The sequence below is a fragment of the Rissa tridactyla genome, chromosome 6, assembly GCF_028500815.1.
Source record: "Rissa tridactyla isolate bRisTri1 chromosome 6, bRisTri1.patW.cur.20221130, whole genome shotgun sequence".
Classification (NCBI taxonomy): Eukaryota; Metazoa; Chordata; class Aves; order Charadriiformes; family Laridae; genus Rissa; species Rissa tridactyla.
In genome coordinates, this window is record NC_071471.1 from 58,852,255 (window position 1) to 58,870,163 (window position 17,909).

The 17,909-nt window shown below is 54.5% G+C and overlaps 2 protein-coding genes across 9 annotated transcripts in view; one reads left to right on the plus strand and one right to left on the minus strand.

Annotated features, from left to right (window-relative positions):
• Positions 1–9,769, minus strand: part of ARL3 (ADP ribosylation factor like GTPase 3) — a 33,871-nt gene extending 24,102 nt beyond the window's left edge. For all 6 annotated transcript variants that reach the window (XM_054204716.1, XM_054204717.1, XM_054204724.1 and 3 more), the window contains exons 1-2: positions 9,629–9,769; positions 57–200 (exon numbers count right to left, since the gene is read on the minus strand). In XM_054204716.1, coding sequence (XP_054060691.1) covers positions 57–200; positions 9,629–9,631 — 147 coding nt within the window. In that variant the 5' untranslated portion in view covers positions 9,632–9,769. The remainder of the gene's footprint in view (positions 1–56; positions 201–9,628) is intronic.
• A 76-nt stretch (positions 9,770–9,845) lies between these two features.
• SFXN2 (sideroflexin 2) lies at positions 9,846–16,369 on the plus strand. Of its 3 annotated transcripts, XM_054206993.1 has the most exons (12): positions 10,071–10,118; positions 10,640–10,812; positions 11,107–11,277; positions 12,374–12,472; positions 12,632–12,707; positions 12,785–12,870; positions 13,556–13,616; positions 13,688–13,754; positions 14,304–14,353; positions 14,663–14,712; positions 14,964–15,011; positions 15,416–16,369. In XM_054206993.1, the coding sequence occupies exons 1-12, from the start codon at positions 10,083–10,085 to the stop codon at positions 15,513–15,515; spliced, it is 1,017 nt and encodes a 338-aa protein (XP_054062968.1). In that variant the 5' UTR covers positions 10,071–10,082; the 3' UTR covers positions 15,516–16,369. The 3 variants fall into 3 exon arrangements, with proteins under 3 accessions (XP_054062967.1, XP_054062966.1, XP_054062968.1); XM_054206992.1 differs by lacking the exons at positions 10,071–10,118; positions 15,416–16,369 and adding an exon at positions 9,846–9,962 and having other exon boundaries at positions 14,964–15,389; XM_054206991.1 differs by lacking the exon at positions 15,416–16,369 and having other exon boundaries at positions 10,063–10,118; positions 14,964–15,390.
• Positions 16,370–17,909: the final 1,540 nt, after the last annotated feature.

A 17,909-nucleotide genomic window follows, 5' to 3' on the forward strand; every position in this document is an offset into this window, starting at 1 on the left:
GTATAAGGCAGGTGGGACCACAAGAACTGCCTTGGGCAGGGAAAGGCCTTCCTCACCTGTGTTGGCGTGATGTGGCTGATGTCCTCAGATGCCAACTGTTTCAGGAGTGTGGTCTTCCCTGCATTATCCAGTCCCAAGAGGAGGATTCTCACCTCCTGGTCTGGGGCACTTTTCAGTTTACGGAGGATTGACAGTAAACCCTAAATCCGCAAGAAAGATCATAGCTGTTAATCCCCCCCCCGACTCTCTCCCCCCACCATGCCATGCCCTCTTCCCTTGAAATCAGTTCTGTATGGCGGTGGATCCCAGGACACCTTGAACCCCTTCCTGCAGTCCCTATTCCCATTACCTCTTCTACTCCTCAGCCCTATTTTCCTTCATCTCGGAGAGTACCGACGAGGTCTCATACAGCACAAATGTCACTCAGTGGGGTGCACCACTGGCTGCATTGCTCTTGTCACACAGCTGTCTGGCATTCTCTGTGCCAGGAAGACAGTGCCTACGCATATCATGTGTAGGAGCTGCAAACCAAGTTCTTGCGAGCTCTTCATTATCTTCATCAGAGGGAAAACCCCATTAATTTAATCTCCTTCCTAGTTAACTGCAGGTTACTATGTACCCGACATCAGTTCTTTTCATAATAACTCCCTGATCATCTCAAACCCCGTTTATCTGTCTAAAACATGCTGGACCCATGGGGCACGTGCAGTTCTGATTCTCAGGATGTAGCACTTAACAACTGTCTCAGATCACCACACATCCTCGCTAAGAAAAGCACAGTGGATTTCAGTCATTAGCCAGGCTCAGCTCTCTGAGCTGACAGTATCACTCAGGATTAGGAAACAGAATATGCAGGTCATCTCATTTACAACCACGCACGTTACAGCAGCACACCCAAGCTTTTGTCAGTGCCATCGCTCAGAGACCTGCACCTCTCTAAAATGTCTGGAAAAACATTCCAGATCCTGGCACGTAACCGAGAGATGCAAATCGCCCCACTTCACCTGCCTCTCACTGCCCAGCCATCCCCACAGGACAGGGGCAGTAGCAGCCGAGGGCAGAGGAGTGGGCTGCAAGTCCAGGACTGTCTGGGTATCCTTGGCCACGCTGACGTGCTGCTCTGCACCCCCTGCTTGGCAGGGACCGCTCCTCAGAGCCTGAGCAGCACACACCACACTGAGACCCAGCCTGGGGACACAGATGCTCTTGCAACTAATTTGCCTGAACAAATCTGGGGCAGGAATACACCTACAGCCCTTTCTGGAGCCCTCAGGAATCCTGCCCGGTCTCTCACAAACAATTCCCATGTTGAAGACTCAGAGCCACGAGCAAAGTTCAAATACCAGCACAAACCTGTGCCCATGGGGCCCCGTCTCTCAAGCTTTTTTGTTCTCCCATTTGCAAAATGGAGACAAAGCTTCTCGTCAACCTGCAAGGGTGAATCAGTTAAATGTCATGAAGTGCTTTGTTGCTATGAGGAACTACACCCTCTAAATATTCCTGCTGGGAGCCAAGGACTATTTGAGCCGTGAAGGTTGCTCCCAATCCCCTCCAGATCACGGCAATCAGAAACCTGTCCTCAAGATAAAGAGCTGCAGGATGTGGTACAACTGTCACCGCTGCAACGCATCCCCCCGGCTGTAGCAGTGCCCTTCTGCTGACTCCTGGAGAACCCCACCTCAGCCATTTGGAAACCAGGGCTTTTGACTGCTCATCACACCACTCCAAGGTGGGGAGTGTTTTGGAAAGGTCGCGATACCAAAGTTTTCAATAACGCAGGATGAAAACACACTGAGATTTGAATGCACGCACGTGAGATTCCATCCACCCCTCTAAGCATTTTCGATTTGCAAGTAATTTATCAATTTTCCATTTAATTACCACACACAGCTCAAAATACATGCACAACGCATAAGAAACAGGCAGAAGAGAAGGAACTTAGTAAAACTGGGTTTGAAGATTATCTGTAGAAAGTTGCAGGATTGTCACTGTTGCTGTGCTTTTAAAAACCACTGTGGAAAGCCGAGGTTCACAAATTCAGAGCTCGCGCAAGGAACAGCAAAACTGCAGTCTTACAGCCCAATATGCTGGCTTAGGGTATCACCTATTTCATAAACAGGCTGGTAAAAAAAATGGGAATCCAGGCCCTACTGAAGAGCTGTTAATCAGGAATGGGGTCTGCTTGGTAGCGGGTGCCATGCCTGCACGGTGCAGGCACAGTAAATCCCCCAACTGCTTTTAGTGGAAGCGTGCAGGCCTGTAACGTCACGTGCTGAGCCCTAGGGGCCAGATGCTCACAGCTGGGTCTCGCCTGTGGGCCCGTAGCTAATGAATTTGAAGGGCTGTGTTCAGTGCAGCTGGTCGCTGCAAAGCATCCCAACCCAACAGCTCATCCCCCCCGGCCACAGCGCCCAGCCCCTGTTCTGCTCCGATGACGGTCCGTACTTCCACACGTCTGAGGGAAGAAAAAAGGAACAGCCACAGAAATACCTCTCATGCTTACTTGTTTACATGTACGTCCTAAGTGCCCTTGACATCATTAAAAAACACAAGTTTTAACTGCATGAATAGCAACACACATTTTCTTTTCACCTGCAGTCAAATTTACAGTTGTGTTTGTTGGCTTGTAAATCCACGGATTTCAGCTCAGTGTGGACAGACCCCACAGGAGCAGGAACTCTAAAATTCACACATTCTCCCTCCTTTCCAGGGAAAAACTGAATTTCCCATTCTTATGGGCCTGACCCAAAGCCAACATACACCAGCCAAAGTACTACTGACGACTTCAGAGAGCTCTGAATCAGGCCCTATTATTTTAGTTTATTGCTCAGAGTTAAAAAAAGAAGCTGTTGAAATGCTAATCCTATTCACAGCACCACTTGCTAAGAGCAGAGCAGTGTATCCCAGAGCAGATCAGGATTAGGAGCCCTTTATATTTCAGAATTCAACTCCAAAATACTGAGCGCAAAGAAATGTGTTACAAAGTATTGCTTATCTACCAAGGAGCAATTCCCAGGGGTCGGGAAGAGGAACAGTTGTAAATGTTAATAGAGCTTCTCCCATTGTAGACAGATGCTATTTCTGGGCTAGTATGACAGCCTACGAGAAAACGATCAGCATCGTTCCATATTCTACTCAAGTGACACTGCTGCATGGCTGATCACAGGATTATCTGGGGTAGCCAATAGAAGAGAGGATATATATAGAAATAAAAGTATTCTCTAAGGTATAAAGTAAGCTGATTTAAAAGGCTGGAAGACAAGCAAGCCAACATAGAGAAGTGGACTTTATTTCAGTAGCTGCCAGCATAGGTTACATGGCCTGTACCTACAACTTAAATCAAGAGCCAAATAATAGTATTGGCTACTATGATTGTTACTATTTTGTAAATATTATTTAAAACTTGCACCCAGCATTCTCCCTCCAGTTAGTGAAGATTTAAGATTAAGGAAAGTCATGCACAGATGGGTTTCTAACATTTTTAGTTTTTTTAGTTGGTCTTATGAGCACACTGGCTAGGAAGACAAAAAAGCATTTCCTGACAGCTTAGTAGACTGGAAAAAATAACTCGGCCTAGTTGCTTGTTGCATGCCACCACTATGTGGGACAAGCAGCCCTTACTGCACTCACACTGATGGATGAGCACTCCTCTGATCACAAAACCAATGCTGAGACTAACTTGGGCTAACGAGAGTCAGAAAGCAAGCCCTTGTTATTGATGGGAAATGTCAGGTAGAAAGCCATGAAATGGGAAAATTTGGTGCAAAGAGGATGCTCAGAAGCAACAGGAGAGGAGCAGGCCTTTGAAGCGGGGCAGCAAACAAATGTCTCGAGGCTGGGACTTAACTCACAGCGAGGAGGGAGGATGCCTGGGATGCCTGCATGGCAGCCAGGCTAGTGGCACCCACTCACTGGGGTGTCCAGGGTGAGGAGCAGGATAAGTTCTGAGCAGGACGGTGGAGATGTCAGCTGGCTGAGGAGCTGCAGAGACAACTCAGAGGAGTATAAGGGCAGCGTGTCATTTGCACAAAACTAAGCAGACTGCGGCATCTGTAACAGAGAAGGGAACTGCAGATGCTGTTCAGATAATGAACAGCACAGTGTGGCAGCGTGTGCAGCCTTTGCGAAGGGCAGCCGTACACAGCAACTCAAGGCTGGGCACTGTCAGCCAGCAACTGCTTCTTGGTCACCTCTGGGTTAAGCAAACTATGTTTTATATCAGATTGTCTTGTTTAAAAACATCTTTGTCCTTGATGGAGAGGGTTTTCTTTACAAGCACCATGAGGAGACAGACTGATGGGGTCAGCAATGAGGAGACTGCATTTTCCAGACAGTGAGTGGGGACATACAAAAAGGAAAAAAAGACTCCTGACAATTACTATGAAATCAGAGTGGGGCATTAAATTCAGAGATGCAACTAAATGGGCAAGAGCACTCATAAACACATCGAGCATGAAAGCAAAGCTAACCATCTTATTAGCATCCTTCAGAAAACAGGGATGTGTGGTTTTATGAAAGTATATCATTGCTAGGTTTAAAATACCCACTGAATTATCAAAGGACTTTCAGTTATAGCTGAATGCAGTAATCCCATTCTCTTAAAAAAATAAAATACAGACATACATAAAAATGCAGTGACATTTATAGTCCTAGCTAAGGGTTTTGTGGGTTTATTCAGCTTTAAATCCATGCTGTATATGGGTCTTTTGAACTAGTTGATGCATGTAACTACATCCTGTACCACAGAAGCCGCTGAAAGGAAGATTCACTTTATAGGCCAAAGCAAAAATTGGTTTGGGACAAACAGAGCATTGAGATAATCTGTTTAAATATTGTATCAGATTGGCAATATAAAGCCATAATGGAAAGAACAATTTCCCCTTGTACTGAGGGCTGGATACGTAGGGCATGGATAAAGCACAGCCCACAAGCCGCTGCAGAGCACAGTTGATTCCTATTAGGAAAGAGAAGTAAATGTATCCTGTTTAACTTTATTAGCCACAGAGCTCAGATAATGAATTTAAAATAAAACCACCCTCAGTCACCAGCAATTGCTTATCTACTAGATGTGGATATTTAGCTAGAATCAAATCAATTCACCAAGATGCAATACAGCCACAAAGCTCAGCACCTCAGCCTGCCGCTGCGACCACATCTCCCCCATCTCTACACCGCTGCATGGACGCCCTCTTCACCGCTGCTGCAACCACAAGTCACTTGTCTTCACCCTCAAGGCCCTTCCTAGCCAAGCACGCTTGCCATGGAGGTGATGGCTCCTGTCTCCCTGTGGCTTGTGATGCCAGCCCCAGCACTGCCGAGCTCGATTCTCAAACCTTTATGCCTTTCCTACAACCGTGGGAGAAACTTCACAAAATATCCATAAAACCACCCTGTGATTCTCCTGCTAATTCCTTCTCTGCCACACCTACAATTTTTGATGAGGTTTAGGGGCGGCGAACATGCCAAGTTCAAACATGTCTTGGGCTCTCCTTACTCGTATCGCTCGGTTATCGCTCACCTCAGATAGACCATATTTCCACAGTGTGGGGAACATCTCCATGTTCTGCCTTCACAGCATCTAGAGCAGCTCTGGCCCACAATTTACTTTTACTAAAGCAACACGGTAGCGGTTCACTGTTTTTAAAGAGTAAGTTAGAGGGTGCACATTATGGTTTCAGAAAATCATGCAGGAGAAGCTAACATGGGGGAGGACGAGGGGCTTACTTGAGCCAAATATCCACTGCTGAAGGCAGGATACTTGAGGCTACATTTGTCGTCAGGGTGCAATCCTGTTCACACAGAGCTGGAGGAAGGGAGTCCTTCCTGACAACTGCACTGATTAGCTGGTGCCCTGAAGAATGACGTTTGATTACCTTTATCTTCGGCTGCAGAACTGCAAATGTCACTAATGGTCATAAAATCACCCAGTCTTTTTCAAAATACAACTGAAGTAAATTAATCTATTGAGCACAGTTTATTCAATACTTCTTATTCTGGCAAAACTCCCAAAAAATCATTTGCTTGCTGCATGTCTCCACCATATGGTGTCATTCAATGCAGACTTTCTTTCCTGCATTGAAATCCAAAATTTAATGGAGTCGAGTCACCTACAGAGTTTTTCCAGCTCAAAGCTACTAACACAGTTTTCTGCCAAAGAGGTCGCAAAGCACTTTCTGTTTTGGTATATTATATTAACCAATACCAGCATGAATCCTCCTTTCATAATTAAAATCAAACTTCTCTGGTTTTAGCAAGTTTGAAGGAAGTGTTATGCCCTGTGCAGAGAAGATATGATGCCCAGCACTGGACAATGTCAGCAGTCTTTGGTTTCAGAACTTGAAAGTCTTGGCCAATTGCTGGTATACTGTCCTATCTGCAGGTAGTTTCTCATATAAACGTCTCAGCAATCAGTAAAATAAACCAAAAACATGACATGGAACTGTACTGGGAAACTAAAGCAGCAAGGCACTATTAAAGCTCTTGAAAGCTTTTTGCCTTTTTTTAAACAGGGACGTTTCAGACAACGAGGGACAAAAGAAAGAAATTCTGGGTATGAGGTACACCTACAGCAGGCAACACATAGATGCTGGTTTTGCTAGAAACATGAGCTCAAGATCAGGAGAAAGTTGCCTGACCACACATTTAGCTACGCTGGTATTTCATCCTCTCCACCAGATCTGCCCACTGTCAGCTAGATACTCCATGACTCAGTTTCTTCAACTGCAAAGCAGGGCCACGCTTTGACGACCCTGGTTTTGACACAATGATGTCATCTTCTATCAATGGTTTTAGAAAAACACTGGCCATCCTCGGCTCTCGCCATCTATCAATAACATACTATCTCACTTGGTAAAGACTGTTATTACAGTGACAGGGAAGCCACAAGCTCTGTCTCACACAGCATTTCCTAAACTTTGGAAAGCTGCATATCCTTTCATGTAGCAGCCTCCCTTCGCCCTTGCTGTGCACCCACCACAGATGCTGCTTAACGGCGCCAAAGACTTCAGTGCTACACATCCCTCATGCTATGCAGTTTTATAGCTCATCTTTCCCTCCGTGCTCCACCTATGACCTTCCACCACCCCTGCCCCACAGCTGTGAGAAATGCTGGTATGCTCTACAGAAGGAGACACTTCCCCTCTGTACTTACTTGGATGAACACTGAAATAATTTAAACATCAGCATTAACCCTTTTATCACTGGAGCAAGCAGTCGTTGAAGGGGGTTTAAGCACTTCCCAATGCAATCAAGACATGCCAGAAATACGCTCATGGGCAGCTACCATGGCTCAGATGACAAGCAGTAAGTTGTTACATCAGGCTGTGTGGATCATTTCTGACTGCTGACCCACACCTCCAGGCTGCCATAGCTGCTTGGGATGTATTTGCTGGTGTTTCAGAGAGTTTCTACCACTAAGGATTATTCTGTTTTAGCAAGAGTTGAGAATCTAGAGAGACAGTACAGAGCTCTGCAGTCCTCTGCCCAGCCCAGCCAGTCCACCAGGCACCCCAAAGCGCCACCCACCCTGCCTGAGAGGCTGCAATTCAAAAAACAACTCCCAGAAATGGAAAATAGACAGAGAGGCAGTAAAATGTTGTATCAAATAACACGAACACTGGAAAACACCCAGTCCGCCCTCTCCACACACAAAGCGCTCGGATAACAGCAGCCAGATCCCAGACTACACCAGCTTATCAGGACATCACAAGGCACAAGAGCAGATTTGGCTAGCAGCAGCTGCAGGCCAAATGTGTCCCACAAAGCACTGCACTGCTGGAGGCAGCTGCCCTCATCTTTACAGCAGATGTCCATCCTGTGATGGCTTCGGTGTCTGGTGTGACATGCTCCATCATCAACTGATCTAAAATAGAGCAGATCCCACAGACCTTATCTCAGTCTCTCTCCCTGTGGCCCAGCAGGTGGGGACACAGCCAGAACTAATCCAGTGAAGAGGAGGAGCTGCCTTTGCTGCTCTCACTTATGCCTCCTCCCATGCTGTCCACTTGCATGAATCCAGTTTGTGTCCAGAGGGCTCCTGGACAAAACATGGCTTCGCCCTTGAGGAAGCTCTTTCCCCATTGCTATTTCCTTCTGCCTGTGCTCTCTCCACACACTTCATCCTCAGTCGTGGCTCCCCCACCTACCACAGCTCTCTCTTACCACTCCTCACCCAGCAGCCCCAACCTTTCCTTCCAGTCCTTGCACCCCACTTGTCCCACCCCAACTACTCCGACATCTAAACCCAGGTTGTTTCCAACACCCGATTCCATCACCCAACCTTACTCCAACCTCGATTCAGACTGCACTATACCCTTACCACCCCACCAGCCTCCCAGTATAGCCCTCCACCCTAACCAAATCCTTCACTGCATTCCAGACCCCAGTTCCTCCTGTTGGTCCACATTGCTCCCTCGCAAACAATTCATTTCTCCCCTTGAAAATTTCTTTCCTCCCTGACTCCTCTCTTTCATCAGCATCAAAACTCCAATTCCAGCCCTTCCCACAGTGTATTCTTATCTCTTCTTTTCAGCCCAGACTGTCCCTCATTTCCCCAGCCCCTGGCAGAAACGTCCAGAACACAACATCCCAGCAAACTATTCTAGCCAGCCAATGTTGACTGGGTTTTCCCAGTGACTCACCAGACTGTTCATCCCACCCAACTGGCAGATTTTTTTCAGCCCCTGAGCACTACGTCTCAGTCCTGTCCATCCCTGAACACCCAATCCCTTCATCCAGGCTTTCTCTGCCATGACTGAACTCCTCTTCTAAGGCTGTTTATCAACAACCAGCCCTTCCATCTCACCAAGGTCTCCTGTAGCTCCCTCAACTCCTGTGGCCAGGATCCAAGCCCCAGGATGGCCCTGTCCTATCTTGGCTAGATTTTCCAGTGTCGTTTTGTAACTGCAGATGCTCTCAGACTCTCCACAGTCAAACCCTGAACACTGTCCTCCATCCTCGCCAGGCTCCTCCATTGCTCCTTCCCTCTTCAGGTAAAGTGGGCCGCTGCCATCCTGCTCCCCAGCCCTCTTGAGCACTCATTGCTCCATCGTGCCTTCCACACCTTGACAGAATCAACTCCAGGCAGGCTAACCCCATCTCAACTAAGTCAGTCCCCCATAGCATCCTCCAGCCTCCCAGCCCCTGCCAGGACCCGACTCAACCCCCTTCTCCAATCCCCATAGCCTCCAGCCCCAGCCAGGGTCTCCTGTAGCTGGAGGCGCCAGATTTACACTGCACCCAGCCCTAGCAGCATCCCTTGGGCTGGGTGCCCCAGCCCACACGGACCCAGGCCCCCGTGCCTGACTAGATGCCCCTGCCCTGCCAAGACCCCGGTGCCCCAGGCCCCCGCGCTCCCCCCGGCTGGGCACCCGGTGATCCCAGGCCTGCCAGACCCCTAGAGGTGGGTGTCGCCAGCCCTCACGGTCCCAGCCCTGCCAGAGCGCCTGCTGCGAACCCCGGCCGGGCAGGCCGGCCCCACGGCCCGGGGCCCGCCAGGCCCCCGGGCGGGTGTCCCCGGACCCGATTACCCGTAGCTCCCCTGCGGGGGGCGCCCCCAGCCTCATGCCTGCCGGGCCCGGGCCCCCGCTGCCTGCCGGGCCCGGGCCCCGCCGCCCCCCGCCCTACTCACCATCCTCTACGCGGCTCCGGGGTTACCATGGGCAACTGCGTCACACACACGCCGCCGCTACGTACGGCGTCAGCGCTTCCCGCCGTACGTACGGAACGTGCCGACGGCAGGCGGGAGGGGCGGAGCCAGCTGCGGGGCGGGGGGGGGGAGGAGGGGGGGCGGTGCTGGGCTCCGCCCCCTCACCCGGCGCGTGCGCATAAGGTGGAGCGGGGGGGAGATGGGCGCGGCCGCTCGGGTCCCTGTGATTGGCTGAGGGCGGCCACGCGTCGGAGCCTGGGGGCAGGTGGGGGCCACGTGGGCGAGAGACGGCGCGCGAGGGGCCTGGGGACGGCAGGTAGGGGCCACGTGGGGCCGCGCCACGGCGAGCGGGGCGGGGAGGGGAGGGGCGGGCTGTGCGGGGCGTGCGGGGCAGTGGCGTGGGAAAGGAAGGGAAGGGAAGGGACAGCGCGGTGGCATGGGACAGCGCGGTGTGGCAGGGATGCGGGCATCGGTGGGGCTGCGCAGTGCCGCCACAGGAGGGTGCAGTGCCACAGCGGGTGCCGGCAGCGTTGGGGAGGAGGGATAGGAGGGTGCAGAGTACTGCCGTGGGGGCATGCAGTGCCACAGGGGGACGCGGTGCCATGCCCTGCGCACACGAGTGCGGGGCGCAGGGTAGCGCCCCAGCGGGGAGGGCGTGCGGGGCAGTGCTGTGCAGCCCCTGGGAGGGGGGAGCTGGGCCCCGCGGTGCTGTGCAGCGTGATCCCACCCCAGGGAGGGGGTGCCAGGTGCTGGGTGGGGGGCAGCGCAATTTTGGGGACCCCACGGAGGGAGGGCGGTGTGCGAAGGAGTGGCCTCTCCGCAGCGTTCGGCCGGCAGCAGGGGCGCAGGAGGCTCCCAGGCTCAGGGCTGCTGAAAGTCCAACTTTCCCGTTAAATATAAACCTGCCATGGCTCTCGCTCAGTTAACCGCCCCTGTGGCCGTGGCAGGCAAGCCAGGCAGGATCCTCCCGAGCCGCTTTCTCCCCCTGCCCAGACCCACGGCGAAATGGCCACTGTCCCCCTCGGCTTCAACATCGATGCCCCACGCTGGGACCAGAGCACCTTTGTGGGGCGCCTGAAGCATTTCCTCAACATCACTGACCCGCGGACGGTGCTGGTGCCGGAGGAGGAACTGGACCGGGCCAAGGCCCTGGTGGAAGGCTGCAGGTGAGGGGCCAGGGGACAGCGGGGGCAGGTGCCATCCCTGTGCCCGTGGCCATACCCGATCGCCCTGCAGGGCCATGGGGGGATGGAGACAGTCGTTCCCCAGTTGGTGCGCTGGGACGTAACATCCGTCGGAGGTGGTTCCAGGCTTCTCCCAGGAACTTCAAGCTGGGACAGGTTTCCCTTGTGGGAGATGTTTCCTCTGCCTTTCATGTTTGGTGCCCGGGGCACAGAGCCCAGTGGTGCCGGGTGCTGTTGAGTCTGTGCGGCTCTCCCTGACGGGCTCTGGGCTTGCAGGGCCGGGCTGGTGCCACCGGGAAGCAGCCAGGAGCAGCTGCTCTATGCCAAGAAGCTGTACGACTCAGCCTTCCACCCTGACAGCGGCGAGAAGATGAACCTCATCGGGAGGATGTCCTTCCAGGTGCCGGGGGGCATGGCCCTCACCGGCTGCATGCTCCAGTTCTACCGGTGAGCTCCTGGGGATGAAGCCGTGACAGCCCCCAGCCCCTCGAGGGGTCCCTGATGGGCAGGACACGGCCAGTCTGTCTCCTCTGGGGCTGGCTGCTGCCCGAGGCATGCCCGTGGCTGCTGTGCCTGCCTGTGTCCCGTGGCCAAGCCCCATGTCCCTGTGCCCTGTCCCCAGCGCCCAGCCTGTGGTGGAAGCATTGTGGATCCTCCTGGCCCTTGGTACAGCTGGGGACAATCTCGCTTCACCCTGAGCTCTCAGCTCTGCTCAGCTCTTTCCAGAGCCCCTGTAATGATTAACATGACCAAGTCCTGCACGGCCGCTGCCCTTGCTCCGTGGACCTTAATGGCTCCTGAAACCAGCGACCAAACGTGTCCCCAGGCCAGGCTGATGCAGCATCTCCAGCCCATGACAGCGGCCCCCTGCACGTCCCTTCTGAAATGGCTGCTGGGGGGCAGAATGATCCTGTCTCTATCCCAGAGGCTGTGTGGGACAGACACTGCCTTTCCCAGTGGATCCCCATCCCACCCCTGCTTGCTGGACTGGTTTGCCTGTTGCTGGTGAGGTCCAGCCTAGATGGGAGATCTCCCAGTGCTGATGGGTCACCCTTTTCCCAGCCCATCTCCACCCTCCTGCATCCCAAAGCTTGCTCAGACCCACATCTCCCTGTGTCCTCTCCTGCCCCATGTCAGTGTCCTTGAGATGCCAGTAAGAGCCCAGACATCCTGGTCACCCCCAGAGCTGCTTTTGTCCCCATATGCCCCCTCCTTGCCACTTTCATTGACGAAGGCTTATCTCAGCCCAGCAGGACGGCTGCTGCCCTGCCAAGACCAAGTCTCCCACCCCTGCCTGGGCACCCTGCAGGGCTGGGCCCCCTCCTGTGCTCCCCAAAGCCCCGTGGCAGCCAGGACTCCTGGGATCCTTTTCCAGTTCTGCCACTGGCTCATGGCTTTGCCACAGTGCCTCAGTTTCCCTTGAGGGACACCATGACACGGGTATCGAGGGCATCTTGTCTGTCCCCCCACGACGTCTGGCCCCAGGCACAGAGCAGGTGTCCCTGACGGCCCTTGGGTGCTCTCTTGTCCCTTCCCTCCACAGGACAGTGCCTGCCGTGGTTTTCTGGCAGTGGATGAACCAGTCCTTCAATGCCATCGTCAACTACACCAACCGCAATGCCGCCTCTCCCATCTCACTGAGGTGAGTGTGCCCCTGCACGGGATGGGAGCCCTCTATGTTGGGACCCCCCCTGATGCCCCATAAAGACCTCCCCCATGTCCCATCTTGAGCACCAAAGGAACAGGATCGAGTCAGAGTTGGGGTTTCTGTTCTCTCCCTTCTTTGTAAAATGTTGTCCAGGCAAATCGGCGTGGCTTATGTCACAGCCACCAGTACAGCCCTGGCCACTGCGGTGGGACTCAACCTCTACACCAAGGTACGCCGGACTGGGGCTGGGTGAGGCAGCTGGCCACATCCTGCCCTCCCACACTGATGCCAGCCTGTCTCCTGCAGCGAGCACCCCCCTTGCTGGCCCGTTGGGTCCCCTTCGCAGCTGTGGCTGCTGCCAACTGTGTCAATATCCCCATGATGCGGCAACAGTAAGTGCCATGCACGGCTGGGGTGCTCGAGGGACCCGGCTTCCTCTGAAAGCAAGCCAGTGGTCACCAGGCTCCTGGGCTGCCTGGTTGCCCTACCGCAGTTTCCCATCCCAGGGGAGGGAGGGGGTGGAAGGACAGGAGGGAGGTGACGTGGGGTCTGCTCATTTGCAGTGCCAGGTGGGGTGGCTCAGCCTCTATGCAGAGCAGGAGGGGGATTTGGGGCTGAGAATAGCTGTTCTGGGGTCTGGGCCAAAGATCTTCTCTGTGTGTTCATGGGAGAGGCCCCAGTCGATGATGTCCTGGTGCTGGGACCCCCTAGATGGGGTCCATGTGGAGACCTGTGTCTGCTGCTTGGGGTCCCCCGTGGGTGACAGCACAGGGAGGTGGGGTGCTGTGCTGGGGACTGTCCCCTGGCTCGACTGCAGGTCTCAGGCTGGTGTCCGTCCCCCGGACAGCTGGACCCTGTTCACAGCCATGCCCTGAAGATGGCAGCATCGGCTGAGCTGGGGACCGTGGCACCCTGGGACGATGGAGCCCTGTGCCCTGGGACCAGGGCTGGGGGTGGCTGGGGCTGCTGTGCCAGCACAGCACAGAGGACCCCCTTGGCACCCGCTCACTCCATTGCTGTGTCCTCATGCATCCCCAACCATCCCAGCCCTGACTCACATCTGCATGTGTCCTCCAGGGAGATCATCAATGGGGTGACAGTGACGGATGGGGACAACAATGAGCTCGGCTGCTCCAGGGTGAGTCTCGGGATGGGTGTCCAGGTTGGGACATGGTGTGGTGGGGGCTCACCCACTACTCTTACTTGCAGAGGGCAGCAGTGAAGGGCATCGCGCAGGTTGTGGTCTCCAGGATCACCATGGCGGCACCGGGCATGAGTGAGTGCGGCGTAGGAGGGTGGGGGCCAGACCCGGGGCTCCCCCAGGACCTGCCACCTCAGTTTCCCCCCGGGAAGGAGAGGGAGGATGTCCCTGCATCCCAGGTGGCGTTTGGTCTCATGTCACTGGTGGAGCTGGTCTCCCCATCCTGCCATTCCCATCAGAGTTCCCCAAGCTCCCAGCCCTCCCCATCCCAGCCCACAGCCCATGGGGAATGTGGGGTGTTCCCATGGTGGTCGGGCCCCACAAGGACACCTCTCGCACTCTCTGGCCCTGACTCCTCGTCCCACAACCCCACATCCCCTTGCCCTCATGAGACCCTTGCCATGCTACAAGCCTGGAAGGAGGGACAGGAGCACAAGGAGTAGAGACTGTGCTGCCTGGATGATGGATGGATGGGGGTCCTGTGCCAGATCCTTGCCGTGAGCAAACACCCAGTGGCCTCCAGAACAACCAGCTGCTGCCATGGCCTCCAGAAGGAGGGTCCTGCTGGGGCAGCCCTGCAGGCTGGTGTGTGGAGGGGCCCTGACCTCTTCTTTCTGCACCTAGTTATTTTGCCCATCATCATGGAGCGACTGGAGAAATTCCCCTTCATGCAGGTGAGCCCACATTTCTCCTGCTGTGGTTTTCCAGTGGGTCCTGTGGTGTCCCAGCCCTTGCTCTCCAGCCACCAAGATGCTGGGGATAAAATTGGGGGGAGGTGTGTGCAGACCCCAGCTTGCTTTCCCCCCTGTTTGACTCACCGGTACACCAAAGGTCTCTCAGGTGACATGGAGAGGCTGCGGGAGGGTGGCCAGTGGCATCCTGGAGGTGTTGTGCATTCAGCCCCATTGAGGGGAGAAGCCTCCCCACCCCATGAGGAGGCTTGCCGTGAGGTTGGGGACTCATTCCCAGCTCTTCCCTTGCAGCGGATCCGGGTTCTCCATGGGCCTCTGCAGGTGCTGCTGTGCGGAGGCTTGTAAGTATCTCACTGCTCGACAGCCTGTGGGTGTCCAGAGCGTGGCTCTGAGGGGTGCTTGAAATCACCCCAGCAAAAAGACCTCTTTCCCAGCAGGGGGTTGCAAAGCTGCTTGCCTTTCAGCCTCGGCTTTTCACAGTTGTTGGGAGTTGTGGGGCATGAGCAGCACCCCTTGGGCTGAGATCCCTATAGCCGGGGGCAAATGGGCTGCGATCCCCAACACTAACACTCAGCTTTTCTCTGTCCCGCAGCCTCCTGTTCATGGTGCCGGCAGCCTGCGCCCTGTTCCCACAGAGATGGTACCTGTCTCGCTATTTCCCCCTCCTGTGTGGGACCTCGGGAGCCTTCCTCCTCCCCTCGCTCTTCTCTGCCCATCCCAGGAGAAGCATGATGGGCACCCACGCTTCAACCCAAGGCAGTACCTGCCTGTACACGCTGGTGCACTGGGCAGCAGGAGAGCATGTGCCTCCCCTGCTCTGTGGGCTCTGTGCTGGGAGCAACAGGACCCCCAGCCTCATGGGCAGCTCTCTGCGCCCCAGCACTGGGAGTGGTGGATGACAGGGATGGGTGGTGGGTCTTGACTGAGCCTGCAAGATCCCAGGGACTGCAGGGGATCTTGAATGGCAAGGGGAAGGGAGGGTGGCCTGACTAGTGGTTAGGGAGGAGGATCGCAGGTCTCAGTGTCTATCCCCTCTCCCCACAGCTCCCTTGCGCTGACTGACCTCGAGCCGGAGCTGCGTGACAGCATCGTGGCCAAGCATGGGGACAAAGTGCCGTACGTCTATTTTAACAAGGGACTGTGAACAGAAACTACCTCAGGAGCCATCACGCCCCTCCGTCCCCCTACTGCCACCACCTCGCATCCCCTGAGCAGGGCTCAGAGGCATGGTCCAGCCAGATCTGTCCCCCAGACCAGCACTGTCTCTGCTGCCTCCTTTCCCCCTGAGAGGCAGGATCTGGCTCTGCACACCCAGCTTGCAGCACCTGGGCTTGTCCTGAGCTTCCCCCCATCTGCTGCTGGCCGTGTCGCTGCCTGACCACGTCTCTCTTGCCCTGGACGATGGCTGCACTTCCCATGCCTTCCTCCTGGCCTGTGCAGGAGGATCTGCCCGGCCTGTCTGAGCCTCGTGCGGTCACTGGGCATGGCCCTGTGAGGCATCAGGCTCTGTCCCTCCGGGCTCTGAGCACAGTCCTACCTCTGAAGGCAGGCACCCTGCCATCGTACCAGGAACCAAATCACGTTGCTGCCTTAAACGACCACAGTGGCCTCTTACCAAGAGCTGGATCCCGCCTTGGCAGGTGGGAAGGGACCAATGCTTGGACCATGCCTTCCTTGCTCTCAGGATCAGGTTTTATTCACCTTGTGATTGCCACAATCCAGGAGAGAAATAGCCAATTGTTTTTAAGCTCTAATTTTTGCAATCTAGCCATTCCTCTGAGCACGAGAGCCAGCCATCACCCTTGTCCTGCGTCTCACTGTTCCCATGGTAGGACTGAGGACCTGCAGCCTTGGGGGACTGTTGACTCTGGGCCCCCTTGGACAAGTGGGAAGGAGACAGGAATCACAAAGCTGTCAGGGCATGAACTCAGGCTCTGAACAGCAACACTGCAAATGGCAGAGAGGAGGGTTGCAAAATAAAATGTGGTGATTTTTAAAAAACAGCAGTGGATTCTGCTTTTGGCTGGTCTCTGGGTGTCTGGTTCCCTGGGCAGGGCTGGTATGTCGGTCTTACTCCTGCCTTGAAAGGGAATGGTGTGGGCTCTGTGTCTGACCAGGCACCAGGGTGAGGGTCAGCACAGGGGCCAGGAGAAAGAGGAAGAGCCATGAGGCTCTGCAAGGGCTGGCATGAGCCTTGAAACCTTTGGGCATCCCATGCAGCCTTCCCTGAGAGGCTCCTGGGGCTGCAAACAGTTCCGAGGCACATGACAAGGTAGGTGACAGTGCTGTGCTCATGGTGACTCTGGTCCCTTTGGGGGGATGACACTGGGTGATCCTTCCTACACCCATGGGTGCTGTTTGTCTTCTTGTCCAGGCAGCGTTTGCATGATGCTGACCTGGGTCTGCCATGCGGCCTCTCCCACCCCAAAGAAGACTGGCTTGAGTTTTTGGCTGCAGACTATTTTCAGAGGAGGAAGGAGCCCTGGAGTTCAGCCCAAGTCTTGGGCTAAAGTCCCGGCCCTCAACCATGTGTGTCCAGGCTCTCTGCTCGCTGATGAACACCCCTCGGTGGGAGAAGCGTGTTTCTAACCAGCTGTATGATGGGGCAGCTCGGAGAGCCCCATGGCCCAGCGGATGGTCCACGCTTGCCCCTCCAGCCAGGGATATTTGTCAGGTCCCAGAGAGCAGCAGCATCCCAGCACCGCCTGGATGCCCAAGCGGTGGCACAGGGTCTGCAGCCAAAGGGCTTTCTGGCATTAACGACTCCACTCCTACAGAGTGGCCAAACCCAAAACGTACTTCTTGAAGGGCCAAGCTGCATCCACATCAGGTTTGCTTCTGCCCAAGCTGCAACAGGCAGAGGGTAATGTCTCCAACCACAGGTAGCTACAGCTAGAAAGCTGCGCAAGAGCTCTGAAATAATTAATAGGTCAGCAGAAAGTAGGAAAATGTGTTCAAACTTGTGTATCTGTTCCCTGGGCATTATTAGATCTCTTGTTAATGTGCAATTAAAAGAATAGATAAGCACATGAAATGTAACAGATGTCACTCCTGTTGGGAGTGGGAAGAAGTCACCAGGAGACATCTCTAAGCTCCTTAACTCAAGCTGCTCTTACCCTACACCCAAAACTGCTTTGAGCACTTTTAGGAGGGTACCTGCAGCGGCCTGGGCTGTATTTGTGTCCAAGGTGCCTCTGGCATGCTCGGGAGCATGGTGATGCTTGTGAAACCATGTGCTGCAGCACCCTGAAACTGCCCTTCCCCTGCGCATTGCAGCCACGCTCTTACTGTTGACCCTTCCTGTGTTTGCAGTGCGTGGGGGTCCCGTCAGAGCAGGGGACTCTGTGGCCAGCGATGCCAGGGCAGCAGCCACCCAAAGCCAAGGTTGGGACCACGGCAGGAAAGCCTCAGTGGTTTTGTCACTCCTTTTTTCCTGTCCCCAGTCATACCGGAGGGGCGATGGAGCAGGAGGACCCTCTGAAGAGTTATTGCCACCTTGTGCCAGCTCTCCCCCTGCCCTGGGGAGCAAGACATGGTA

What these genes read in the sequence shown, in the direction of transcription:
- SFXN2 (XM_054206991.1), top strand. Translation starts at nt 10,083, where the DNA reads ATGGGACAGCGCGGTGTGGCAGGGATGCGGGCATCG. An exon ending in ATGAGCTCGGCTGCTCCAGG is followed by an intron (nt 13,617 to 13,687) that starts GTGAGTCTCGGG and finishes TCTTACTTGCAG; the next exon opens with AGGGCAGCAGTGAAGGGCAT. An exon ending in CATGGCGGCACCGGGCATGA is followed by an intron (nt 13,755 to 14,303) that starts GTGAGTGCGGCG and finishes TTCTGCACCTAG; the next exon opens with TTATTTTGCCCATCATCATG.